Source organism: Tripterygium wilfordii, chromosome 22, assembly GCF_013401445.1.
Source record: "Tripterygium wilfordii isolate XIE 37 chromosome 22, ASM1340144v1, whole genome shotgun sequence".
Lineage (NCBI taxonomy): Eukaryota > Viridiplantae > Streptophyta > Magnoliopsida > Celastrales > Celastraceae > Tripterygium > Tripterygium wilfordii.
Genome location: NC_052253.1, coordinates 2,565,543 through 2,590,212, shown reverse-complemented (window position 1 = coordinate 2,590,212; position 24,670 = coordinate 2,565,543). Strand labels below are relative to the sequence as shown.

Genomic DNA, 24,670 nt, shown 5'->3' with positions numbered 1-24,670 from the left:
AGTCTACCATTCCAGAGCTAGGCGAAGTTAAACCCAGTAGAACTTCATAATTTAATGTAATCGTGTATATACTACTAGCAAAGCACAGGGAAAAAAAAAAAAGAAATGGTTAAAAAAGAAAAGGGGTGTATTTTGCTACTTATTAAGTGTTTTGTAGCTCCAATACATGAATTATACAGAAACTCAAGGAGATAAACATGGACATGGGCATGGATGAGTACACTGGCAGTATTTATTTTCAGGGGAAATGCATTCACCCGTTGCGGTCGGATAAACTTTGTGGATGCAGTCACTGGTACATCCTGTGACATCGCAGAATTTACTAGCAACGATAAGTTGCAGACATACCCTCTCTACCTGTGCATCTGTTTCAGCCACCATCCATGTAACTACAGAAACAAAATATTTTTACTGAATATATAAACAGATTTTCTGAATTTCGTGATTGATGATATATGGTGAGAAAAACATTAAAGGAGTTAAAGAAAAACCTGAAAAGACAAGGAAACCAAGAAAGAGGACATGGAAGTTATGAAAGCTTATCATCTCTGCTACCTCTGGTGAAAGATTTGTTGATTTGTGCCTTGTATGCTTTGTGGTTGATGTATGAGACCTCATTTATGGGGGAAACATTATAAATGAAAGGAAAACTAGTGAATTGCTCCAAAAGTGGAAGTTCTTTTATGAGTATATCTCGCAGCTGTTAATGCTTATCTTAATTGAATTACCATCTTTGCAGAGATATATTAGATACATATCCTTTAATGACACACACATGGAAATATACAGTACGGAGACAGTAACATTATAATGTTACTATTTCAGAACTGTAACAATATGATTGTGTCATTTGCTTGTGGGTATAACAACTCTTAGCTCATACGAATTCTGAAAGCGATGCTCAAGAGTGAAATTGTGAGAGTGCAGTGCATGGCTTCTAATCAGAGTAAGATAAGGAGAGATGGGAAATGGATTCAACAAGGACTGATAAGAAGTTTGTTTTACTCTGTTCCTTTAAGAAGTGAGAATAGCAAAATACAAGACAGCATGCAGTAGTAAAAATTGGTTCCTCAGAAGACAAATATGATATTAAAAACAACATTTGGATTACATGTAAGCCAAAGTGAAAATTGACAGCTGCACAAGCCACCAACCGTCTCAGTCAGTTATGACCTTTTTAGGCTGAAACCACAAAAACTTCTCAATTGCCTTCTCCTTTGGACATTGTCACTTTCTAAATTTGATGGTCAGTTAGCTTGATCAATGTATCTTGCAGTTTCTTCGATTGGATGCCCTTACATGCCTGACAGAATGAAGACAATATCAGGTTGGAATACGTGAGAGAATCATTCAACTATCTTATAGAAGAGAAATATAAACCATTATCTTATGGTAAAAATGATTGCATTTATGAAAAAAAATATTGTCTTCCTTTATACTGAGGTCCACTTTGATATTGAACAAGAAATATTGGTCTTAGCACACCAAATGCATTTCTCTGATTACTTCAGCCGACCATCAAAACAATCTTCCCATAGTTCCAGTTATAAATAGTTTATAAGTCAATCTTACCTCAACCCTGAGAATGTTCAGGACATTTCCATTGAAAGTGGTAATATTGATATCAACAACTTGAAGCCCTAAAGAATATATAGTCTCCATCAACTTTCGGAAGCCACCTCTTTTATGTTCCCAGAGTAACTTAATTAGGAAATCTCTTCTGCCAATCTGGTTCACTTCAACTCGTACCTACGAAAACAGTCAATGAATAGATAAAATAAAGTACCTCTTCAAGGCTGTTCAGATAGCATCACACATGGCTCTTATGTAGAGATGGAAAGGGATTGGAACTTGGAAGTCCTCTCGATGAAAATGGGTAAACGGGAGGTCATCCTAATTCCTTAGTACCTCCATCTTTTTCTGTTCACTGATGCCAGAGGAACGTTGGCTGTGCTCAGTAGGAGGCAAGCATCTGGTGACTTCAGGTACACCATCTAACTCCAAAGTCTTCAAATGTGAACTGTCCTTTTGGCAATATTCTTCATCTTCAGTTTCCCTCAGCTCTTCCTCAAGTTTCTTCACTTCTTTCTGCAACTCTTTTATATATTCAATTGCATCTCCAAGAATAGCAGTTTTATCCATCTAGCGAAATTCATCAAAGAATGAAAACAAAGGCAACATTATTACCATAAATTAGATAATCTACATTTGACAAATATTAATAGCTCAACCTTGGATATATTGGGGACTAGTGAACGCAGGGTGAAGAGCCCTTCTTGAATTCTACGCCTCCTCTTTCTCTCTGTGACAAGATTCTTGGATTGGTAGTCATCTCTTTCTGGCCTCTTAGTCAATTGAGCTTTATCTTTTGCAACTTTGTCAGACACATTTGGAATCAGTTTGGATTGTTGCTTCAATAAGTTCCCACCGTACTTTCGTTTTCTAGTGCCATAGGATTTGCCAGTTGACTGTTTCAATGGCTGATCTGAAGAAAAGTAATCCGAATCTAAATCCAGTGATGGATGCTTGTATGAAGCATTGGAACTGCTCCATGATCCTTCCAAACTAAGGGGGATGCTAGATTGGTTTGAGGGGGTTGGGAATTGTATGTTGGGAATGAAACTGAACAAGTGAAGAGGTGTAAAGTTCTTCAGAGCCTCTTCACGCAGTAGATCAAGCTGATGTCTGAAGCTCAATCCAGTATCACTCTGCAAACCAGCAGCTTCTTTTTCTAGGAATCCATCACATTGAGTTGTAATTAACTCTATGGTTTTATGATCTTCTGGAATCTGAAAATATAGAATCCATATCATAATTTGATGATGGTATCTCTAACACAACTATAATTTTGTAATTAAACCAGACAAATCTTACATTCTTTGCAGCAAAGAGCTCAAATAGACCTCCTATAACTGGAATCAGTACTTGGGTTCCAATTGATTTCTATCAATATCAAATTTATCTAGTCAGGAATGTATGTTGAAGGAAGCAAGTAAGCAACAATGTTAGAAAAGGATAAAATGCATGTCAAATCAGTGTCCTTTTACGGATACTAGTAACCATGGATGATGGAGATGTTTTATCACCGGTTTCATGAATAAACTTTGAAGAAATTAATTGATTGCTCAACAGATTTTCAATTACATGTACACAATTCTGGCCCTAGAATAATCCCAAAGTGGAGTATATGAGTGATCCAGAACCAAAGATCTTTAAAATGTGTTTTAGCAATATAAATCAAGTGCATGGATAATCCCAAACTGATAACCATGTATAGGACGCCAATAACACTAATGGCCTTATCTGGCCATGCTCTCAAGTGCTGAACACAGATTATACGATCAACCTCAATCTCCATATGAGTACTCTAATCTCTGTATCGTTGCTGAGAAAATGACAATATGAAAAAAGAGCCACAACATAATCAGATTTTTTTCCAATTAGATGGAGTCTATGAAGGGAAGGCTTCCTCTTAACTGAGAATTTCAGCACCTCCTACAAATCTGGTGACATTACATTCTCTGCAGGAAGTAAAGTATTGAACTAAAATTTCTCTCTCTCTGTAAATTTATGTCCCTCCTATTTCCCATCTCCTCAACAAACATTTGAATGCAAAAAAGTTCCGTTCTATAAACTCACAAAGAGAGATGATAATGAGGAGAGACTGAAATGCCTACATTTGCAGGTTGAGTATCCGACGCATCCGCAAAGTTAAGCCACCTTGTTTGAGCTGATATCACCACCTCTCCATGAATCCTAGTGTCATGTTCGCATGGATGTCAGATTTCCTAAGTTTGTGGGCAGAGAGAAAGAGAGAGACAGAGAGTGTACCCAGAATAGAGAGACATGAAAGAAGGAAAATGGGCAAGCGCCTCACAAGCTCTGGTCCTTATTGGGTGCTGAATGTAGGCATCCCTGCAAAGTGGAACCAAATGCTGCTCTTCTTCCTTTTTTTCCTCTTTGACATTAACACAAACACCTCCACAGCAACAACCCACCCATTCAATAAACCTAAAAAAACAAACAAATAATTGTCAGCACAAGCACAATTAACAAGATCAAGACCCCTATTTTACTTCATGGAACACCAGTTGTTCATAATAAGAACCTTGAAGGGTCATCACCCAGTTTCCAGACAACAATGTAGTCCCAAGCACTGGGATCAACAAATGGTCTAAGCCACTCGACTGCCCTCTCCAATCCCCTCATGTTCCCCAACTATCAACAAAAACCTCTCTCTCTACAGTCCAGGCTTTTTTTTATGCTAATAAAGATCCCTTCGGTGTCGTCTCCCCCTTTATAGAACAGTCTCTCTATGAAATATTGAAGCACATGCTAGTGCACGACAATGCTAACCAACTTCTTTTGCTTTTGACACAGTGGGGGAGGGGGAGGAGAGGATACCATAGCATCTTAATCAGTAGCATATCTCTGACAGACTGGAATTTTATACCTGTAGCTGCAGAGAGGGGGGGAGAGAGAGAGAAAGAGAGGCGGTTTTGACTGACGATACTGAATGTTCAAAAGCTTTCAGCGAAAACTACCCGTAACTGCTTCATAAGCATCATATCGTTATATATGTATGCATATATATATATGCCTAAATATACTTTGCCACTCTCTCATGAAGGAGGTGCCACACACACTCGAGCTTCAAATCAGATCGTGTCAACTCGGGTCTTGGGCCTCTTGGCTTCTATTAGACCCATTCGAACCAAACTCACCAATGAGTAATAGAGGCTGGGAGAGGCCAGGGCTAGGACCCTATGGGCCATAAGCCCATCAATGTGCAGTCTCTGATCCGGCTACAAGCTTGGGCCACTTGACTCGTAAATAAATAATAATTTAACTAAACAATTATTTCTTACTGCAGATGGCGCACCTTTCGGAATATGTTACGGCCGCGGGGCCAACAACCTCCCATCACCATCCACCGTCGTATCCATCCTCCAATCCAACGTTCGTATGTTTGACATTGACAGCAACGCATCTCAGTCCTTCGCAGGTACCGGAATCAGCCTCACAATCGGCATACCAAACGACATCCTCCAAGCCCTAGCCTCCGGTAACCCCACTCCCTCCATTTAATGGCTCCAATCTAATATATCCTTTCACATTCCTGCAAATCAAATCGGCTACATCGCTGTTGGAAACGAATCTCCCTCAAAGATCCGGTCTACACTCCTCACCTACTCCCCGCCATCAAAAATCTCTACCAAGCTCTGTTGATTCTGAACTTGGCAAACACAATCAAATTATCATCACCGCAAGCAGCGTCCATCATCGTTACTTCTTATCCTCCATCCACATTTGATCCTTCAATTAAACCTACTCTGATTCCTATATTACAGTTTCTATTCCTATATTACAGTTTCTACGGGAAAGTAGATCGAACTTCATGGTTAATTTGTATCCTTACATTAGCTATTTAAAACAGAGTGGCCGACGTCTGGTGGCGCGGCGGCGAGTGTGGGTAATTAGTTGGCGTGTATTTCGGTTGTAGTGAGATGCGAAGCGGGGAACTTCGGGACTCCGAAGAGGTCGGCGGTCGGAGTGGAGGTTTACTTGTTCGATATTTTTGATGAGAACGGGAAGATTGGGGGAGAATACGACTATACGATTACGAAGGGCATTTTGGAATATTCGGGCTTCATGGACTAAAAAATTGTACGGAATTCCATGTGGGAGTTGTCTTTTCCAACTTTTTGAACCTGGCGTCGTTTTGCAGCGGAGAGACCTATGACTTTTTGATTCTATTCTTTTCTTAGTCCCCACTCCCCAATCAAATTCCAGAAACCAATTAGAAGACACCGTTAGACCAGTACTATAAAGTCTGAACCAGGACTTTTCTTGATTTGCTACCTTACAGAGCTGAAACCGATAGATATACCACAGATCAACGACAATGGCAGATACTGAGATGATGAACAGCAATGCTCACGATTTTCAGTCGCTACTGTCTTCTTCTGAACGAGACTTTCTTGTTCGTAACGACGGTGATCAGGTAACTTTTCGATCTCTCGATTATTTGCTTATCGATTTCTTTGGGTCTAGTACGGAATTTCTTGCCGACCCTTCCACGACGATGGTTTCTTCTCTGAGCAGATTTTATTTTTTCTTTTTCTGAATGGTACTAAGAAGAACTTGAGTTTATCGACGATATATTTACTACAAGGGATTTTTGTTTTTCAATGTATTGGGATTAATTGTTGTTCAAAAAAGCCCATTCACCAGAATTGAGTACTTATATGCGCTGAAAAGTTTAGGCACTTTAAGTTGAGTGTGGTCTACTCAATTCAACCAGGTCACCTTTTATAAGTCTGATCTGATGAAATATTTGGAAATAAGCATCCTTAATTTGTTTATGCGTGTTGTGAGTTGTATGCCAATGAATTGTGATGGAGATGCTGTTGAGCTGGTGTAGTGGTAGTGTCTCTCCCCCACACCATTGAGGTCAAGGGTTTAAGACACGGAGGTTCAACCTCTATGTTGATGGCGGCCAGGGCCACATAACCTCATGTCATCAACAGATGCATAATTTTTGTGGGGTTCCTTCACATTGAAGGTGGAGTTGATGGAGTAGGAGTGGTATATTTCTTGGAGCCAGTTACTTAGTTTAGAGAATTTGCTGATTCAAGTATTAGGATCTGAGAAAGTTGCATTTGTTTCGATATTCTATCAGTGTGTTCGTGTTATAAATTCGGATACTCGTGAGAGCACCACATAAATCCAACCTAAACAACTCGAAGAGGTTTTGTCCATTTTGTGTTTTAGGCCCGCATGGTTTTGTCCTTAAAAGGGCCCTCTTGGTTGAGAGGGACTGGATCTTCACTTATAAACCACTTCGGTGGCTTACACCTAACGGATGTGAGATTGACAATTCCTGGATAAACATATGCCAATTATTTATATTATGAATTACTGAATGAATATTTATGTTTTACTTAATCCATGTTTGAAAAAGAATTGTATTTTACAGGTTAAGATTGACAGCTTGAAGGGGAAGAAGATCGCGCTCTATTTTTCAGCATCATGGTGCGGCCCATGTCGCCGATTCACACCGATTTTGATGGAAGTATACAAGGAACTAGCTTCCAAGGGTGATTTTGAAATCATTTTTGTCTCTGGGGATGAAGATGATGAGTCATTCAATGAGTACTTTTCCAAGATGCCATGGCTTGCAATCCCATTTTCTGATTCAGACACACGTGAAAAGTTAGATGAGCTGTTCAAAGTGATGGGAATTCCCCATCTTGTGATCCTTGATGAAAATGGTAGAGTTTTGAGTGACAGTGGGGTTGAGATTATTCGTGAATATGGAGTTGAAGGGTACCCTTTTACACCAGAAAAAATCAACGAAATAAAGGAGCAAGAAGAAGCAGGAAGGAGGGATCAGTCTTTAAGATCCATCCTCGTCTTCCGCTCACTTGACTTTGTAATTTCATGTGATGGAAAGAAGGCAAGTTCAATGCCAGTGCCTTCCTATTTGAATGACAATTTATTCCTTTAATCTAGTCTGGGGTAAAATACTAACTTTTGTTCTTCATTATATGCTAGATACCAGTCTCTGAACTTGAAGGGAAGACAGTAGGCCTGTATTTCTCATTGTCTACATACGAATCTTGTTCTGATTTTACTCCAAAGCTTGCTCAGGTTTATGAGAAATTGAAAGCCAAGGGAGAGAAATTTGAAATTGTGTTGGTATTACTTGATGACGATGACGAATCCTTCGAAGGATGCCTTGAAAGCATGCCTTGGTTGGCATTGCCCTTCAAGGACAAGAGATGTGAGAAGTTGGTCAGACACTTTGAGCTTTCTACTGTTCCCTCTGTGGTTATTATTGGACCAGATGGAAAAACTCTCCATCTGAATGCTGCTGAAGCCATTGAAGAACATGGAATTCAGGCATATCCGTTTACCCCAGAGAAGTTTGCAGAGCTTGCAGAGATAGAGAAAGAAAGAGAAGAAGCTCAAACCCTGGAGTCAATTTTGGTATCAGATGACCGGGATTTCATTATTGGGAAGGATGGTGCCAAGGTAAAATTTTGACTTCTTGGAAACTGGCAACTCCTTTATAGTCTCTGTTAGGTATTTAACGTTTGCCATCTGATAGATCTCATCATAGATGTGTCCCTGCTGATTTCCTTGTAGATGTTTCCATCATATTCTTATGCCCCTGCGTTAACAAAGTAGAATACTTTTGTATTCAGAAATGTGGCAGGAAAAATTGCCTCTAGCTATTGACAATAAAAACATTGCTTCTTCAGGTTAAGGTGGCTGATCTGGTGGGGAAGAACATCCTCCTTTATTTTTCAGCACATTGGTGTCCACCATGCCGTGCATTTCTGCCTACTCTTATTGAAGCATACAACAAGATTAAGGAAAAGGATGCTGCGTTTGAAATTATTTTCATCTCAAGTGACAGGGACCAGGCTGCTTTTGATGAATACTTTTCAGAAATGCCATGGTTGGCGCTACCCTTTGGTGATGAGAGGAAGGCAACTTTGTCTCGCCGTTTCAAAGTCCATGGCATCCCCATGCTTGTAGCTATTGGACCTTCTGGCAAGACTCTGACAACAGACGCCAGAAATCTCATTATGGAGCATGCGGCTGATGCTTATCCTTTCACTGATGAGCGTTTAAAGGAGATTGAAAAGGAACAGAAGGAGATGGTGAAGGGGTGGCCTGAGAAGGTTTACCATGTGCTTCATAAAGAGCACGAGCTTGTGCTTACCCGCCGTAAAGTTTATACATGTGATGGCTGTGGTAAAGATGGACATGTATGGTCATTCAACTGCGATGAGTGTGACTTTGATCTTCATCCCGAGTGTGCTTTGGAAGATAAAGGAACCAAAAATGATGCACAGAAGGAGCAAAGTCAGAAAGAAGAGTGGATATGTGACGGAGCGGTCTGCTACAAGCCTTGAGAAGTTGAACTTTTTATCTTCATCTACAGTCGTGGTTCTTAGTTATAGTATGTATTCATGAATGATACAATAATGCTCCGAGCTTGGTGAGCCTCCTATCTTGTTAGCTACTATCTTTTATCAGATCTATAAGTGGACTTGCGTGTATTAAACTTCCACCTGCATTATTATACAAGGCTTCTGCGTGCGACGAGGTTCTCCCTACCTCCACAGCTCCACTGGTCTAGTAATAAAGGCAGTTGCATTTCGGGCTTGAACATGTTGAATATCATCTTGGTTATGGTATTGTGTAGGTTTTGGTTATAGTTTCCTCTTTAAACTTCAGTGGTGCATTTCTTCATTGCAAGGTCTTTATGTTTTAACATGCCTCCTCTTGAAGCCTCTTCTGATACGTCTGTCAGGTGGTTTGAATCAGTATTAATTTGTATGGATCCTCCAGTGGAATCGCATTAGCCTGATTTGGAGTGCTGGAGAATGGTGTTGAGATACACATTGATTAAGAAATGAATGAGAGGTTAATAGATAAGGAATTCCTATAACCTAATACAATAAGACTTTGTATTAGACTGATTTTCCGAGTTTAAATGAGACGTTGAGGCGTTGGGTTTGGAGGAACAAATCCATGCATGTCATAGTGCAGAGCGGAGAATATCTTATTTGTGTGCATTGAAAAACACATAAATAATTTTATTAAAAGAATACTAAAATAATGGATTTGACAAGATTACGGGCGCAAATTTCTCCACGTGGAGTAGCGTCACACGGGGCCCCTGAGATCGGCTGCGTTGTATTGGTTTCCCAAAGCCAAAATTAGTAAATTACTGAGTCAAAAAGTCAAAACCCCTTTGCGTCTGTGCATGTACCATCACGAGCGTCACGTGCTCTGCCAGACCAAAGAAAAGTAGGAAAGAACTCTAGAAAGTACTCCGAACTTGGATGATTCAGCATTTACGGTCTCACTTTTATTTGATAATCCATGGTGGGTGGAATGAATATTCCTCCAAAGATAGATCCGCACTGTGGATTACTCTCAGGTATGCCTTTTCAACATTCCCGGTTAAGTCTTATGCTGCAATTGAAGATCCTGCTGTCCTGCTTTCTTCTTCACCAATTTTTTACACTTTCATTGTAGTCAGTGATTGTCGATGCTTGGCTTATGATTTCTTTTTTTGTGGACCTGATTTGTCTCGTGCTTAGTGCCTCAAATTTATTTGGGTTTTGTAGCTGGAGGTGTGAATTGAACACTGGTATCATGGGCGCAGGATTACTGCTTTGTGCATTGAATAATTTTTCTTGCTTAATTCTTTGTGGCAGTTGTTGGGTTATTCTTTCTTATGGAAGGTTAATGACTGAACTACATACAGCTATTGCGATCCCCACTCCTCCCTCCCGTAGAAATAGAACCCAGGATCGTAAGATCCTTGGGGGATTGCCCTACCACTGTGTTATGTGTTCTTGAGCTCACCTCCATCTATTTTGTGAACTGGATGTATAAGAAACCATGTCTTAATAACCATAGAGATATAGAGCATAGTGAATGGTCGTTTGGTGTGTTCCTCTGTTGCTGATGGATAGAAAAGTTCTGTCTTTGAACTAGTCAGGACCTGAGTGCAAGAATGGCATATGAGCATCAACGTAGTAAGTAGGTAAGTAAACAACTCCGTGTACGAGACTCCCCCAATGGGCGAGATCGAAGGGGGTTGGGGACAGATAGAATGTATGCAGATCTTACCCATAAATAATATGTGGAAAGATTGTTCTAGGAATTGAACCTATGATCTCTAGGTTGCACCACTCCAACTCTACTACTTGATCACATGTTCACCTGTAAAACAACTATTATTCACAAGACTCTTGTAGGCATAATGTACGCAGACTTTACTCCAACATAATATGTGGAGAGTCTGTTTACAGGAATTGAACTTGTGACCTATAGGTTACATCCTTGCAACTCTACCACTAGTCCACATGTTTGTCTGCAACTCTACCATTGGGCCACAAAATAAACACAAGAAATCTTGATTGTACATCGTGTTCTTATATTGTAGGGCTAGATTTGTTTCATTCCTCCTAGCCAATGTTGTCATTAGCTCAGTTCTATTTTGAATGACCTTTTTTCATCTTCACCTATTCAAGATTTTAGCTTGGCCTTATAAATCTTTTAGTTGGAGGGCTAATTGTATTTCAAATGCACATATGTAAATTTTTCTTGTTAGATTATACTATATTTGTTCAATACATGCAAGTTGGGGTTGTTGGTTCTCTTAGTGGTGGAGATTGGAAAGAAAAATGGATTCGAGGAGGGATCGGAAGTACTTCCTAAGAATAGAAAACTGAAGAAGAAACTTCTGTTGATTACTTTATGGATAGTTGGCTTAGCACTGTTAAACTTTGGAGTTCTGATAGGAATTTTTTGGATAGCATTAGCTTATCTATCTTGTAACTTGTCTGGTTTGCCCTTGGTGCTTCTTATTGGAATATCCTTTTTGCATTAAGAAACAGTGTTTTGGCAAGCACCTCATATACTTTTTACAGAAGACTTCAATGGGTGAGTCAAAAGATACTGGAATTCATAAGAGCACGAAAAATGGAGGTGCCAAGGCTTTTGATCCAGCATTTCGTACATTCTTTGTGCAGCTTCCTCACAAGTTTCAGAATAGTCTGGTTAGTCGTCTTACTTGAAGTATAATTTTAATTTTTGTGATTCTGCTGGGCTGTTGGAGAAACTAATGAAAACCTTACACTGAGTCAGTCACAGCTTAACAAACTAATTAAAGGTGGGGAAGAAGCAAACTCCACGAGCTCTGACCTGAGAAAGGAAAGAGAGTTATGTGGTGCTTATAAGATCGACCTGGAGAAGCAGTTGCAAGCTTGGAAAGAAAATCCTTCATGGGTTGATCAACCTCCAGAAATAAAGGTGAGGAAGAGTCAAGAATGAAATGCATGCTTTCCCAAATGGAATACTTTCTTAGGGTGGTTTGGCCCCTTAAATTATTTCTTTAGAAAAGGACAGTTTTATTGAGATAAATTCAGTAAAGAGAATATGGTATTTTAATCTTTTACTTTAGATCATTCAAAATCTCATTAAAAGATCAGTATCAGTCATTCTCTGTCTCTTCTTTGGTTACACATTGTTGGCCTATTCATATATTGGTTCAAAGCTCAACGACTTGTTCCTTCCACTTGGGATTTATACAGGAGTGAAGTATGATGTATGTTTGGTTTGTTGTTTTATAATGCCAAGAACATATGTTCAGTAGAAAAGCTTTTATTCAGAACATTTATTACCTAATGTTGTCCAATGACGTTGTATGTCCGACGTCTAATCTCTCTTCTAAAATTATCTTTGTGGGGGAAAATGGGGATCTTTTTTGGACACTAATATTTCAATGCTGATCCTAATCTTTGCAGGTCACTGTACCAAAAGGTTCTCTCAGCTTACTGAATGTGAAAGTCAATGTTGGGTTACCCCCGGATGAAGTGTATAATATTGTGACTAACCCTGATAATAAGAGGATTTTCAAGAATATTAAGGTAGGTAGTATTCTTTCATCCTTTAGTTCTCTCAGTTCAATTTGTGAAACCTAGGGTGGGAACTTAGTAGGTGACTGAATATTTGTTTTTTGCTTTAAAAAATTGATGTTCAAGGGATGTGGTTCTATTTATCTCATGAGCTGTGTTTGTTTCCATAAATAATTCCTCTTAAGCAAATATTATCTTGTCGTTAAGATTATATCTTTTGACTCTAGAACATTGCTTGCTCAGGAAGTGGTATCCAGAAAAGTTTTAATCGACGAAGGTCTGAGGCAGGTGGTTGAATTGGAACAAGCAGCTTTATGGAAATTTCTTTGGTGGTCAGGGACCATTTCAGTTCATCTTTTAGTCGATCAGAACAGACAAGATCACTCGGTATGGACTTACTTGACAGTTGACACTAGGGTTGTTAATGAAGTTCTATGTTCTCTCAAGTTTAATATCTCATAACCTACATCAGAGGACGATCTGTCTCTTTGTATAAATTACACGGGAAACTCGTATTGAAGCACAATTAAATAAATATGAAGTCATGCAAAGGGAAGCACAACTCTCCTGTATCTGATGGGTGTCTGTTTTGCAGATGAAGTTCAAGCAAATCAAAACAGGGTTCATGAAAAAATTTGAAGGTTGCTGGAGAGTAGGACCGGCATTCGTTGATGAGAAAATGTGCTTGCCATTCAAGCCTAAGACATTGGCAGACTACTATTCATGTACTGGAGGCAAAGGAAGGATTGGGTCGAACGTGATCTTGGAACAATTAATCCAGCCAGCCATAGTCCCACCTCCACCCATTTCCTGGTACCTTAGGGGAATTACCACCAAGACCACTGAAATGATAATACATGATCTGTTGATTGAAGCTGCCAGAATCCGTGGTGGTTTCAATGCTGCAAATTCTGGAGAGCATCATGCATTTCAGGGTCAATTTGATGAAGATCCAGTTAACAGATCGCGTGATATTAAAGAAAGATGGGCCTTGCGGAGGAGAATATCGAAGCAAAAGATTACAAGACAATCTGCTGAATAAAGCTCTTCATTTGTATAATAATTGTATTTCGATTAGTGTCGAAATTTTGCAATAATATGATTGAAGATGTATCCTGCTAGACATTCTTATTTTGAGTTATTCTACGCTCTTGATATCCGGCTTCAAACTCGCATCAGGAAACACTACTGTTAGGAAGAAGCTCTTGCTGGTTCAGGCAATTTTTTAGCTGCAATGATGCAGATTTCTCAAGTCTATCAGAACACCTGTATGCGAGTGAGGTAATCAGGCGTCATTCCTTCCCTTACATGATAGTAGTTCTGGTATACCCAGTGCCATTAATACAAATAGAGCTTGAATGCATCTTCAGTTGCAGGCAATAAACTACTTGTTTCATGGTGGAGTTACAAAGTTTTGCCCTAAAAGATTACTGAATAATATTACATATATACAGGTGAGCTTAATATAACTTTAGCTTTAAGGTTGTAAGTAATTTTCTAAGCTCTTTCTGTGCGTTAGATTTAATGTTTGTTATCATAGAATGAAATATTAGGGTTTCAACCCCGTAAAAAAGACAGTCCGATGATAGACAATAAATTTTGGATCACCCTTTATTTTTATTTTTCTGTACATTTTATAAGTTTCTGAAATCAATTTAATTTTAAATAGCTCTTAAAATTATGAAAAATAGTCCAGAAAATAAAAATTATACACTTCAACACAAAAATTATCTTTTGTTTGGGAGCCACGAAAATGTAAATGTTAATCCTAACAATATCAATGGGTGAAAAGTGAAAACAACACTATTTATTCTTATTTTACGGGTAAATACTGAAATTCAATTTTAGCGCATAAAAATATGATTAAAATAGTTAAAAAAATTAATCTTGTAATTTCTAATCTATAATAACATACCCTTATTACCAAATATAGAAAAATTAAATAATTTTTTCAATCGTAAAAATAAAGCAACCAAGCTTAATTTCTCTAATTTACTGAGATATATGAACATGTTTGATGACATGGCGTTTGGTCTCAATTTCAAAGTTCAAATTTTATTTGAAAACCTGAAAGGCGAAAACCGGAACGAGGTGCGCGGGAATCCCATTCTTCGATTTTGCTCTCAAGCTCGAGCGCTCAAAAAATGCAGATTTCTTCGCTACAGCAGCTTTGTCTTCATGTGAGCTTCGTTTGATCAAAACAGAGTTCTATTTTTTTCGTCGGCCTTAAATCACAAAATCGCTCTGCTATTTCTCTTCGAATTTGATATTCTCAAGCACAAACACATGCTGACACGCATATTATGATTTTTGAAAATCGCGTTTGCAGTTAATTTCTTGTGCGTTTCAAAGATGCCGCTTATCTGAAGATCTGTGCAGACTTTCAGTCGTTCTCAAACCATCTCCGGCTTCCGATCCCCCCGTTGTTGGGATTTCAAGTGAGTTATCTCTGCAATTTATGTACAGTTCTAAATATATGACAAGAAAAACTTAGCAAGTGAGGAGAGATTCATGGTGGAAAGATGCAATTTATCTAATTATGTGTTTATTTGTGAATCAATGAAGATGCATGCCTTGATGGATTCTAGAACGGTGTAGTATTTTCCTGTAAATTCGCTTCAAGGAAGAACGTGGAAGCTGGTTTGAAGGAGCTCCAATTACAATAAAATGATTATAAGTGAACGAAATTGAAAGATTATAGTAGTCCTCCATTACTTCTAGTTCTAGTACTTGTGTGCACTCTTCATTATTCCTACAAATCACTGGTTTTATTATGAGCAGTATCAGATACTGGCATTGGAAGCTGCTTGGAGGAGATTCGGGACCTGAGGTGGGAAGGTGTGGAAAATTGGGGTAAGAGGCCATGTACTGATAACAAATTATAAGAAGCAAATTCGTGGGTATGAATTACATAGTATATGTTCTCATGGAATGAATCAAGATAGTTCAATTTACCCTCAAAAATTTTCTGGTTGATATTTCTCTGGTGCCTAGGTTGTCTTTTTGATGACAACTTCTTGGTGCCTAAATCCATTTTTCTTTAGTCTTTCTGAAAGGAAAATTGGTTATGATTGGTCATTGCATCTAATATTGTCGTGCAGATGGAATACTATCTATCAGAACTACTGGTGAGTTCCACTGTTTCAGGATAAATTATCCTTTATTAATTTTTTTTTCCTTTTTAAATTTCTGCAAAGATTGAATAACATTTCTCATGTTCCCACTGATGTTACGAACAAAGTAGAAGTGGTCAATGTTCAGTTTTGTAGTTTAGATATAGTTCAGTAGCTCCTAGACTCCTAGTGTACACCATTTAATACTTTCCTAGGCTGGAATAATTTGGCATTTGCAGAACTGTTAGTTCTATCTCATGAAAACAATTGTAATACTAAGACAAGAATTTGGAAGTCACGAGATGAGTCTCCTCTTTCCCTCATCAAATCAGACTGTTATTTTGTACATCTTTGTTGAGCTACCATTTAGAATTTTTTCCCCCATCATAATGACATTCTTTTCAATCTTAGATTTATGATATGTTTTTGGTGCTTATGCTATGTTCCATTGAGGTTGCAGGCATATGTGATACTGAGATATATAATTATCATTTACATATAAGAGAAAAAAATTTGAACAAGAGGCTGACTATACTACCCTCAAACCCTAAGAGTGGTGCAAAATTCAGGCAAGTAATAGACTGCAATTCCTTTCAGTGTCTCTTTCTGTTCAATATTATCATATAATAAATCATTTTTGATTATTTTCCAGCGGAAGTGAAGTATATCTCTCCATTTCCGAAAGCATCAATGCTTTATTGGGTGAGTTTAAAAACTTCTTTGAAAAGGTATGCTCACTTTATTCTGAAGATTTCAACATCATCTGTTACATAATGCTAGTTGTTTACAAGTGCTTGAAGAAACTCTTCTCCATTCCCACTTTTATTTAATTCTTCCTTGTGGTTTTGCAGATTCTCATTCTAAAAATCCCTGTAAGTTTTAATTTTTACTGTAACAAGTTATATATTTTATGTTATGTTGTCAAGTATTATGAGGGACAAATTGACTATTTGAAATAATTGAAAGAAATCAATTATCTTCTGGGCCAATAACAAGTTATATATTTTAAGCTTTCCTTACATTCACTGAAATACAGGTGAATGGAAGGGTTATAATGCCACTAAAGTGCATTTATTTATCAATCTTACTGTTTCTAGCAATCTCTCGTTTACTTGAGAGTTTTGCACATTAAATTTTGTTTAAGTAAATATAATAATCCATAAGCCAGGCAGAAAAGTTATACTACCAGGCTGACTGTTGTAACTGATTAACCAATATGATTTTTTTTTTCTTTGTTTTTTTTTTTTTTCTCTTTGGGTCTAGAACGTGGCATGCGAACTGGTGGTTGAACATGGGGATACTCCTGGGTCACGCTATGAAAATGTTTTTCTTGCAAATGAGCTCAATCCTTTGCCATTTTCAACCTCGAATGTTGTACGCTTGAAGTCAGGCCTTTTAGATTATGTTATGAAGCACAAATGTCGTTTGAATGAAAGGTATGATTCTATATTCAGAAGTTGGTATGGTATAGCAACATTTTGGGAGGATGATTCAGTTTGCTTTGGTCGCAACTGAAATTGGAGATATCTGCTAAGATTTTGGAAGTGTTGTTGTGAATTTAATTTCCTTCGAGCTGAATGCCTGGCCAAATGGATTTTTTCTGAGTTATCTAGGACCGATCATTGTTGTTCATGTTCTGTTCTCCATCTCTACATACAGGAATACATTTTTATTACCTAGGAAGAGAATGCATTTTGGTCAACTATAATTCCATTGATGAATTAGAATATTGTAAGTTTTACTCAATCATCATAATGCTATGATGGAGAGTCATCATTTGGTTACTTAAGATTACCTTATCTTCCAAGTTCTGTTGTTTGTAAATTAGTTTGACCTGTGTATATGCATGATCAAGTTATCAGTGCAAGAGTACATCTTTTTCTTTTAACTATTTAATTTTCTTTAGTGTAACTTATGTGGAGAGATGAGGTTTATTTCATGAATTCATGCTCAGATTAGTTTTTGTCTTTCTCATTCTTTTGGCTGATACCACACTGCTTTCTTATAGCTATAAATATTAGAATTGACTGAAATGTGTATTCAGTTGGCTTATACTCTGAAATCTATTTTGACGTGCCTAGTTTCCATTGATTCTGCTTTTAGTGAGCATCTCAAGGTTGGAAGTGGAATGGCTAGCTGCACTGGAAGGCGTAGTAATTCTGGACTGATAATGGAAGCAGTGGTTGTGATAGGGGAACAATCAGAATTCACCAGTCTTTGCTCTAGTACAGGCGGGGCCAAAACAGAGGTTTCTATTTTGTTTCCAGTTCTATTCCTTTTCAGTTTCTTACTTTTTTTCCTCTTAAATTGCAAGTAGTAGATATGTTGGTGAATATGCAATGTAAGAGGCTCATGCTTTACCAACGAAGTGTTAAACACTTTTGCTGAGAATTCATAGGCTAATTACTAATTGCAGAAAGGTGAACGGCATACGTGTATGTTTAAATATATAATTGTCGCCTGCTTGGGCCTCATTTATTTTTTGAATGGCGTAGAGCTAATAGTTCTTTTTTCAACACACATCATCAAGTCTATATGTGTATGCATATAGATTCTGTGTATTATATGAAATGCTTGGATAAGTCTGTATTATAGAACCTCGTCAAAGTCTCGAACTAAGTTAAACAACTCATTGACCAGTTAGATTGTGACTTAATTTCTTTTCCAGTTTTAGGATATATGAAATATCATTTTTGGAGGAGGCACTGCTGTTAAGGTACTCAAGTTGTGCTTCAGCAAAAGGATTGCATTGAGAGGGAGCAGTCTGTGTTAGAATTTTTATTCCTGGTTAAGTCACAGAAAAATTTGAGAGGAGATTCTCAAATTTGCTTCGTAGGTGTTCAACTATTGGTATCTCACCAACTTTGGATTGGATTGATGCAGGTGATTTTAATCTTAGAAGCCATTGTGAATGTGGAATTTTCGATATGGAAACTTGATTAATGAAAGTATGCACCAAATAGAAGTAAAAAAAAATTCACTTTTGAAGTAAAACATAATTTAAGTACTTATACGTGAAAAGATACCAACTTGTGTTTTCCGTATAAACCACCTTGTTGGAGCATCCTTTGCAAGCTCAATTGTGAGAACTTTCATCTGAAAGTATGGTTGGGATTATGCTTACCAAATTAATACCAAAGGAAGAAAAATCTTGTCATTCACTCCGTACAAAATTGGCTATTTTAAGTATTGTTTACGTTTTTCTATATTCCATCACATTTAATTTATGTTTGAATTTGATCTCCTTATATTGTTCATTTACAGGTTTTGTATTTTGAAGAATTTTCACCTTCTTCAATCACCCAGTCATTTTGTAATGCATTTAATGGCATTGACTGGAAAAGTTATGGATTAACTTTGGACAGTGCTGTGAATCAAGGTGGTCAAGGACAACTCGAATGGGACAACTTACCGTCACTTTTTCATATAGATATTGCCCTACATTGTTACCATGAGCAATATCCGACTTATGTTATTTGAATTTTCTTTATAGTTATTGGTAAGATGGATTATAAATATGGTTGTAGATAGTTGTTTGTTTTATGAATTCCTTGACTTGTTGCCAAGGCCGTGATACCACCGGTATGGAAAAAGATCCAGAATAATAAGAGTTTGATCAAAAAGGCAGTTAAACTTGCACTGGATGATTTGAAGGAGAATCATGCTGGAGTTCTTTCGAGTCGACATGCCCTAAAGGTAAGTCTCTGTCTCAAGTAGATTTATTTTGTCTTCCAAGTCTCAAGGTAGTGGGACCTCTATGAAAAAGAACTGCTAAATATTGTGAGGCATCAATAAACATCAGTGTACACTTCCACCAATTTCTTAAACATTCAATAATCTTTAGATGTATCTATGAAGAAATTTTTCTTAATATCATTTCTGCAACTGAAAAGTGTGTTGATGTTCAAATCCCGTTTAGATTTGTGTTCCCAAGGCTTATGGACATATGTTATTAAAAACTTGTAAATAAGTAGGCTTTCAAATGCATATTTGTTTCTCTCAAATCATTGCCATTAAAACTTATTATCCAAAATATCTGCATTTTATGTAAGGACTTCTATCTGGTTTTTAGGTGCTCTTCCCTTTTCCATAAACAAAATCACAAGTGCATTTCTTAGATTTGTGGTGATGGCACTTTTGGAACAGCATCAGTAAGGCCGGGAAGCTTTTCGTGAATGTAGCAATGGGTTTCCAATTTAAAAAATCAAGGAAGCAATAGTAGATAAATGTACACGAGTCCGAGATCAATAAACTGTATTTCCTGTTCCTATTTTGTCAACTGACAAAACCTTAGAAGTAGATGTCACACCCTTATACGTTGGTGATTTTTTTATTGGTTTCCTTTTCTTTCCAATAGCTAATTGTCTGCTAATACTTTAGGCATTAACTACGATCAATTAGACATCCTCGTCAGATAGCTTCTCTCCCCTAGTTTTTGTGTTGGCTTTTGAAAGTTGCCATTTATCCCCAGATTCGCAGTTATGCTCCTGATCTTGCTAGAACAATTTCTGGGTTGATCTCGTCATCCAATGATCCAGACTTTCAAGCAGAATGCCTTTCTCTTCTTGGCTTGCAATATCAAGAAATTGGTGGTGTAACCGTAGAAAATTGTATCAAGGAAAAGATATGTTCAGTCATTGATATGAATGATGGGAAGCCCCAGAGGAGCAAAGATTCAGCACCATTTCTGTTTGAAGATGACTGCCTTGAGGAAGTGGATTTCCAGGACTATGAATATGAAGAAGGTGAGGATACATACAGTTCCTTCACTTCCTAGGGATTGATGAATGCTGCTTCTTAACATGCATATAAGTTTCTGATGTATCTCTGGCATTTTTAACCCATTCTTGATTTAAAATAATCAATTCCTGTTATCAGTTGAATATGTTTCTGTTGTGACCATAAGGTCGTCAGTTCGCTGATGATTGTGCTGTACTGACATTGAGTACCCTGGTCCTCCCATGTTTATACTCCTAAGATAATCCAGGCTTTTGCACAATTACAGTTTTGATTGCATTCTATTGAAGCCTGCAACTTTTTTTTCAGATTGAATTTTTGAAGGACGAAGAGTAGCCTAACAATGCTCACTAAAGGAAGCAAAATTCATCCTGTTCATGCTTGTTGGCACAAGTCAGGTGGCAAAGTATATAACTCCTACGGGCTACAAGGTAAGGATGTCATTTTTAACTCCTCCTTACATTTACTACAACTTTATTGGAAATCATTCCATGTTTATAAGGTACTAAAAATCTTACAATGTAATTAGTATAAATGACCACATGATCACATAAGAAAGATCTTGAGGATTTGTAGTCAGAGTTTCTTACTACCATGACATACATTGGTATCCTTTTACCACAAACACAATAGTAGCAGCAATCTTACAAAAATGTCATATAGAAGTATACCTCTTGTCAATTGTCATAACAGCTTATCAGTTATCACACTTTGGAATTCACATGGTGTTTATCAGAAAATAGGTTTCTGCGCAATGGAAAAACAGGGATGTATTCCCCGTTCTGTTCAATTTGGAGCGGTTGGATAGTTTGATGTGAAGTTTATGCAGTATAGTTTTCTCAACTACTTGCATCATCATGATGATTGCTATCATTCTGATTAGGACGAATTATGATGATCGTAAACTAAAATAATATTACCAAGAACTCTGAAGGAACTTAAACATCATAATTAAATTGCTCAAATTTTTGATAATTTATTCATGGCCTCATGGGTTTGTTCTTATATACATGCTTTGTTGCAACTCTCATATACTTGTCAGCACCACCATATTGCTTACTTGTAGCCCCCATTTCAGGTCCTTTTCACAAAACAAAACTCGATGGCTGGTCCATTTGGGAATCTAATCGCTCAATAATCATCCAATAAAGGTGGACGTATTGTCTGTTTTCACAGATTGCCCAGATCAGTTCTATTGCCCGTCAAAATGCTGCCACGTGTCTTTAGATGCCGTTCAGAGAACATGCAATAAGAGAAAAAAACAAAAAGGAAGAAAAAGAAATACTTGATTTTCCATTGTTTATATATATATGTATATATAATCTCCAAAGCAGAAGATTTACATTTTGCTCCTTCTAGGTTTATTTGGGTTACATCAGTATATAGGCATTATGTATTGATTATTCCCATAACAAACAAGATTATGGCCCTTTAGTAGCCTAAATAGGATACACACACTATTAGATATCTCACACACCCTACTTTATTTTCTCTTGGTAGACCTAATTAAGCAGCAGAGGGTGCAGGAATGAAGGATATGACCGGCTCCGGAATGGACGCCATGATCGACGGTATTGAGAACGTCTCTGCCACCTCTGTCGCCGGGGAGTTCTCGGCATTGAAATCCAGGGACTCATCGTTGTAGACATCCCACCATTTTGCCACAAGCATCTTTATGTCCTCTCTGTCCATGTTGGCTTCTTCGCCTGTGAACCTCCATGGTTTTGATCCCTATATATATATATATTATTTATTTATTTAATAACCAAAACTGGTTAAAATATGAACTTAATTGATGAAGTAAATAATTTTGAAGGAAGAATAGTAAATATATGTACTTACAGCAGCACAGTAGTGGACAACCTTAACTTGGTCAAGGTCCACGTTCTCGGGGTGGCGCCATAACATTGCTAGAACAAGGTTGTAGTCAAGAGGGATTGGTTTGTATGTATTCTCAAAGAACATATTCAAGAAATCCTGTCCAACAATTAAAAAAAAAAAAAAGAGTGAAAATTAGATTTCTTCCTTACATAATATTTGATTTGGAATATTCTTTTATGCTCTTCTGTCTTTTATGGAGACTCTTATGAATTTATGGTGATGATTTTTTTGAAACAGGGAAGGGAATTAGAATCCTGGTCACAAGGGTAAGATGATATACATCATCTTTACCACTCTAACTAATGATTCCGGTGTAATTTGTGATGATTTTATTACATAATAATAATACATATGTATATATACCAAAGTCACAAGCAATCATTAAGGTCACCATTCTCGTCTTAGGAAATGACTACATGTTGTTGCATGGTGAGTGAACATAATAAAGGTTGATATTAAACTTATCTTTTATAGCGAGAAATTATTCAATCGTCCTGGCACATCATGTCACATGATGATGTGATGTATCATAATTAACAGCATGGTGCCAATTCACTAGAGTGTGGTGACAATGGATGAGTAGGTGATTAAAGAGAGGGATAATTTGTAATTCAAATCTAAAAAATGCATAAGCGCATGTGAATTAGTGCGTCCCATTGATTTTGGCGCACCACGTCAACGTATGATAACTAACTGCGTGTTTTAACTCGGCATAAATGTTAGAGATGGTAACTTACTTGCTCAGCGAAGGGGGTTGGCGGGGTGATCTGGACAGTTTGTAGAAGGCTTTCGTAGGTCAAAGGACTAGGCTCGAAGACGAACATGCCAGCGTTGAAGTACAAAGGAGGAGGAGAGCCCATCTCGGCGGGCCAAGTGACCTTATCGGGGCATTGCTGGCAGTATCCGATGGAGAACTGCCGCGAGTGGCTCCACGTCTTCTCGCAGAAGCAGTCCATCACGGCGTAGAAGCAGCCGTCGGGCATGTCGAAGAGGTGGTCTATGTTTTCGAACACTTGGATGTCCGCATCCAGATACACCATCTTGCTGTACTCCTCAAACTGAAACCACACATGCATGAATATATCTATCAATACTATACCATGCCTTCCAAACCACAATAACAATTAGTCACAACTTCCATCAAAATCAGTGTTAATTTGTCCACCACATCTAGGAAAAGAAGAAAGACAGGGTTTGACTTTTTTTAAAAAAATGAGTAGGGTTTCTCTTGGAATTTTGGTTTCGTGAGCTTGTTCCACTTTCGGACTCCTTGCCCTGCCCTTTCCCATAGAGATTTCAATTCAATCTTACTTGTCACTGATTGGTGCGAATTGTTCTGACTACCGAGGTTAAGCCCACTCAACTGTTCGAAATGCATGTTTAACTGGGTGATTTCTCGGTTACCAAAAAAAGCGTGTGTTTTGGTTGGGTTGTCGTGGTATTCTAGTCAAACCTAAAGCCTATTGGAATGGAAAACTTGAACGTGACCAATAAACTGTTAGTAAGAGCTTATTGGGGGTACTTTATATAAACTTACATTCCAAATGCGAAGCTTGGAGTAGTTGATGACATAGTAAGCCATAGAGAATTCAATCTGGTTTGCAGGTGGATAGATTGGCTCAATCTCACGAACGATGCAGCCTTGAGACCTCAAGATCTCCCGGTGCTCCTCCGGGACATCAGGCAAGATTGCAACCACCAGAGGGTATGCACTCTTGGTCTTCCTCAACCCCTTAGCCAATCCAACAACCCCTTTCCAATAATCACCAGTACCAGCTAAAAATGTCACAAAGGCCCTCCTTGAGTAGCCTGTGTTTAATGTAGCAACCTTTCCGGTACCGGAAGAGACTCCGACGGGAACTTCAGGGGCCATGATGATGATCAAGAAGGAGAAATTTGTGATTTGGTTGTGCTGAGGAAGTGTTTGGAAAGTAAGCTAAGCAAACTCTTTCAAAGATGCTGCTGCTTACGAACCCTTTGTTCCTGAGTTCTTGAGTGGAGGTCATTGGTCCTTTATATAGGCGTCAAATGTACTGTAAATGCATGTTAAATGAACTATAAATGAAATTGATGTTAGAAAAACCAATCCAAACGTACATCAATTTGGTTATTCCAATCCGATGTGGAATTAAAAGTGTGGACAATTGAAATGCACTCATTTCCAAGAAGCCTCTTTTTTATTTTCCTTTTTTTTTAGTAGAGTATTACAAAAATGGATTTTTTTTTCCAAAATAAAAAATAATAATGAATGGACATCGTTATTGTAAAAGGGCACATCCTGATCCCATCTTTAGCCTTATCATTATATTGAAGGGATGAGATTGTATTCTTATGATTAAGTATATTCTTCTAAGACTCAAATTCGACATAATAAGTATCCAAATATATATATATATATATAGCCAAAAAAGGAAGTAGTATAGCATTCAAAAAGACGCAATTGATTACTATAATATAATATAAATGAATAGGAAAGTACCTCGAAGTGGA

At 37.8% G+C, this 24,670-nt stretch overlaps 5 protein-coding genes and 1 pseudogene across 13 annotated transcripts; 4 read left to right on the top strand and 2 right to left on the bottom strand.

The window, feature by feature from the left end:
• Nucleotides 1-975: 975 nt before the first annotated feature.
• Nucleotides 976-5,019, bottom strand: LOC119990430 (transcription factor bHLH90). Of its 4 annotated transcripts, none has more exons than XM_038836334.1 (8): nucleotides 4,883-5,019; nucleotides 3,832-4,011; nucleotides 3,678-3,756; nucleotides 2,875-2,943; nucleotides 2,232-2,789; nucleotides 1,909-2,142; nucleotides 1,573-1,749; nucleotides 976-1,303 (listed from the first exon to the last, which is right to left on the bottom strand). In XM_038836334.1, exons 2-8 carry the CDS (start codon nucleotides 3,846-3,848, stop codon nucleotides 1,235-1,237), a joined length of 1,203 nt encoding a protein of 400 aa, XP_038692262.1. In that variant the 5' UTR covers nucleotides 3,849-4,011; nucleotides 4,883-5,019; the 3' UTR covers nucleotides 976-1,234. The 4 variants fall into 4 exon arrangements, with proteins under 4 accessions (XP_038692262.1, XP_038692260.1, XP_038692263.1 ...); XM_038836332.1 differs by lacking the exon at nucleotides 4,883-5,019 and adding an exon at nucleotides 4,109-4,829; XM_038836335.1 differs by lacking the exon at nucleotides 4,883-5,019 and adding an exon at nucleotides 4,454-4,826.
• Nucleotides 4,727-5,535, top strand: LOC119991363 (annotated as a pseudogene).
• A 191-nt stretch (nucleotides 5,536-5,726) lies between these two features.
• On the top strand, nucleotides 5,727-9,230 carry LOC119990429 (probable nucleoredoxin 1). Its single transcript, XM_038836331.1, has 4 exons — nucleotides 5,727-6,004; nucleotides 6,980-7,459; nucleotides 7,558-8,037; nucleotides 8,268-9,230. Exons 1-4 carry the CDS (start codon nucleotides 5,906-5,908, stop codon nucleotides 8,925-8,927), a joined length of 1,719 nt encoding a protein of 572 aa, XP_038692259.1. The 5' UTR covers nucleotides 5,727-5,905; the 3' UTR covers nucleotides 8,928-9,230.
• A 580-nt stretch (nucleotides 9,231-9,810) lies between these two features.
• On the top strand, nucleotides 9,811-13,665 carry LOC119990431. 5 transcript variants are annotated; one of them, XM_038836337.1, is made up of 6 exons: nucleotides 9,811-9,961; nucleotides 11,463-11,591; nucleotides 11,680-11,844; nucleotides 12,339-12,461; nucleotides 12,693-12,836; nucleotides 13,045-13,665. In XM_038836337.1, exons 2-6 carry the CDS (start codon nucleotides 11,472-11,474, stop codon nucleotides 13,489-13,491), a joined length of 999 nt encoding a protein of 332 aa, XP_038692265.1. In that variant the 5' UTR covers nucleotides 9,811-9,961; nucleotides 11,463-11,471; the 3' UTR covers nucleotides 13,492-13,665. The 5 variants fall into 5 exon arrangements, with proteins under 5 accessions (XP_038692265.1, XP_038692268.1, XP_038692266.1 ...); XM_038836340.1 differs by having other exon boundaries at nucleotides 9,819-9,961; nucleotides 11,466-11,591; nucleotides 11,686-11,844; XM_038836338.1 differs by having other exon boundaries at nucleotides 9,821-9,961; nucleotides 11,466-11,591.
• An 837-nt stretch (nucleotides 13,666-14,502) lies between these two features.
• On the top strand, nucleotides 14,503-21,766 carry LOC119990701 (type 2 DNA topoisomerase 6 subunit B-like). 2 transcript variants are annotated; one of them, XM_038836759.1, is made up of 14 exons: nucleotides 14,503-14,629; nucleotides 14,779-14,887; nucleotides 15,231-15,302; nucleotides 15,551-15,577; nucleotides 16,023-16,131; nucleotides 16,215-16,290; nucleotides 16,414-16,434; nucleotides 16,826-16,998; nucleotides 17,666-17,810; nucleotides 18,827-19,020; nucleotides 19,129-19,258; nucleotides 20,034-20,307; nucleotides 20,609-20,730; nucleotides 21,378-21,766. In XM_038836759.1, exons 1-13 carry the CDS (start codon nucleotides 14,594-14,596, stop codon nucleotides 20,611-20,613), a joined length of 1,371 nt encoding a protein of 456 aa, XP_038692687.1. In that variant the 5' UTR covers nucleotides 14,503-14,593; the 3' UTR covers nucleotides 20,614-20,730; nucleotides 21,378-21,766. The 2 variants fall into 2 exon arrangements, with proteins under 2 accessions (XP_038692687.1, XP_038692688.1); XM_038836760.1 differs by lacking the exon at nucleotides 15,551-15,577.
• On the bottom strand, nucleotides 21,582-24,167 carry LOC119990702 (galactinol synthase 1-like). The gene is made up of 4 exons (XM_038836761.1): nucleotides 23,718-24,167; nucleotides 22,918-23,238; nucleotides 22,142-22,276; nucleotides 21,582-22,030 (listed from the first exon to the last, which is right to left on the bottom strand). Exons 1-4 carry the CDS (start codon nucleotides 24,051-24,053, stop codon nucleotides 21,806-21,808), a joined length of 1,017 nt encoding a protein of 338 aa, XP_038692689.1. The 5' UTR covers nucleotides 24,054-24,167; the 3' UTR covers nucleotides 21,582-21,805.
• Between the last annotated feature and the right edge of the window lie 503 nt (nucleotides 24,168-24,670).

Coding starts and splice junctions, on each gene's coding strand:
- LOC119990431 (XM_038836337.1), top strand. CDS start 11,472: ATGGGTGAGTCAAAAGATACTGGAATTCATAAGAGCACGAAAAATGGA. Junction 11,592..11,679: donor ACAAGTTTCAGAATAGTCTG/GTTAGTCGTCTT, acceptor ACACTGAGTCAG/TCACAGCTTAACAAACTAAT. Junction 12,837..13,044: donor AGAACAGACAAGATCACTCG/GTATGGACTTAC, acceptor TCTGTTTTGCAG/ATGAAGTTCAAGCAAATCAA.
- LOC119990701 (XM_038836759.1), top strand. CDS start 14,594: ATGCAGATTTCTTCGCTACAGCAGCTTTGTCTTCAT. Junction 15,303..15,550: donor GGAAGGTGTGGAAAATTGGG/GTAAGAGGCCAT, acceptor ATTGTCGTGCAG/ATGGAATACTATCTATCAGA. Junction 19,259..20,033: donor CGAGTCGACATGCCCTAAAG/GTAAGTCTCTGT, acceptor ATTTATCCCCAG/ATTCGCAGTTATGCTCCTGA.
- LOC119990429 (XM_038836331.1), top strand. CDS start 5,906: ATGGCAGATACTGAGATGATGAACAGCAATGCTCACGATTTTCAGTCG. Junction 6,005..6,979: donor TTCGTAACGACGGTGATCAG/GTAACTTTTCGA, acceptor TGTATTTTACAG/GTTAAGATTGACAGCTTGAA. Junction 7,460..7,557: donor TTTCATGTGATGGAAAGAAG/GCAAGTTCAATG, acceptor ATTATATGCTAG/ATACCAGTCTCTGAACTTGA.
- LOC119990702 (XM_038836761.1), bottom strand. CDS start 24,053: ATGGCCCCTGAAGTTCCCGTCGGAGTCTCTTCCGGTACCGGAAAGGTT. Junction 23,239..23,717: donor CCAAGCTTCGCATTTGGAAT/GTAAGTTTATAT, acceptor GTGTGGTTTCAG/TTTGAGGAGTACAGCAAGAT. Junction 22,277..22,917: donor CAACCCCCTTCGCTGAGCAA/GTAAGTTACCAT, acceptor ATTGTTGGACAG/GATTTCTTGAATATGTTCTT.
- LOC119990430 (XM_038836332.1), bottom strand. CDS start 4,209: ATGAGGGGATTGGAGAGGGCAGTCGAGTGGCTTAGACCATTTGTTGAT. Junction 1,750..1,908: donor GTGAACAGAAAAAGATGGAG/GTACTAAGGAAT, acceptor CTGTTTTCGTAG/GTACGAGTTGAAGTGAACCA. Junction 1,304..1,572: donor TGAACATTCTCAGGGTTGAG/GTAAGATTGACT, acceptor TCATTCTGTCAG/GCATGTAAGGGCATCCAATC.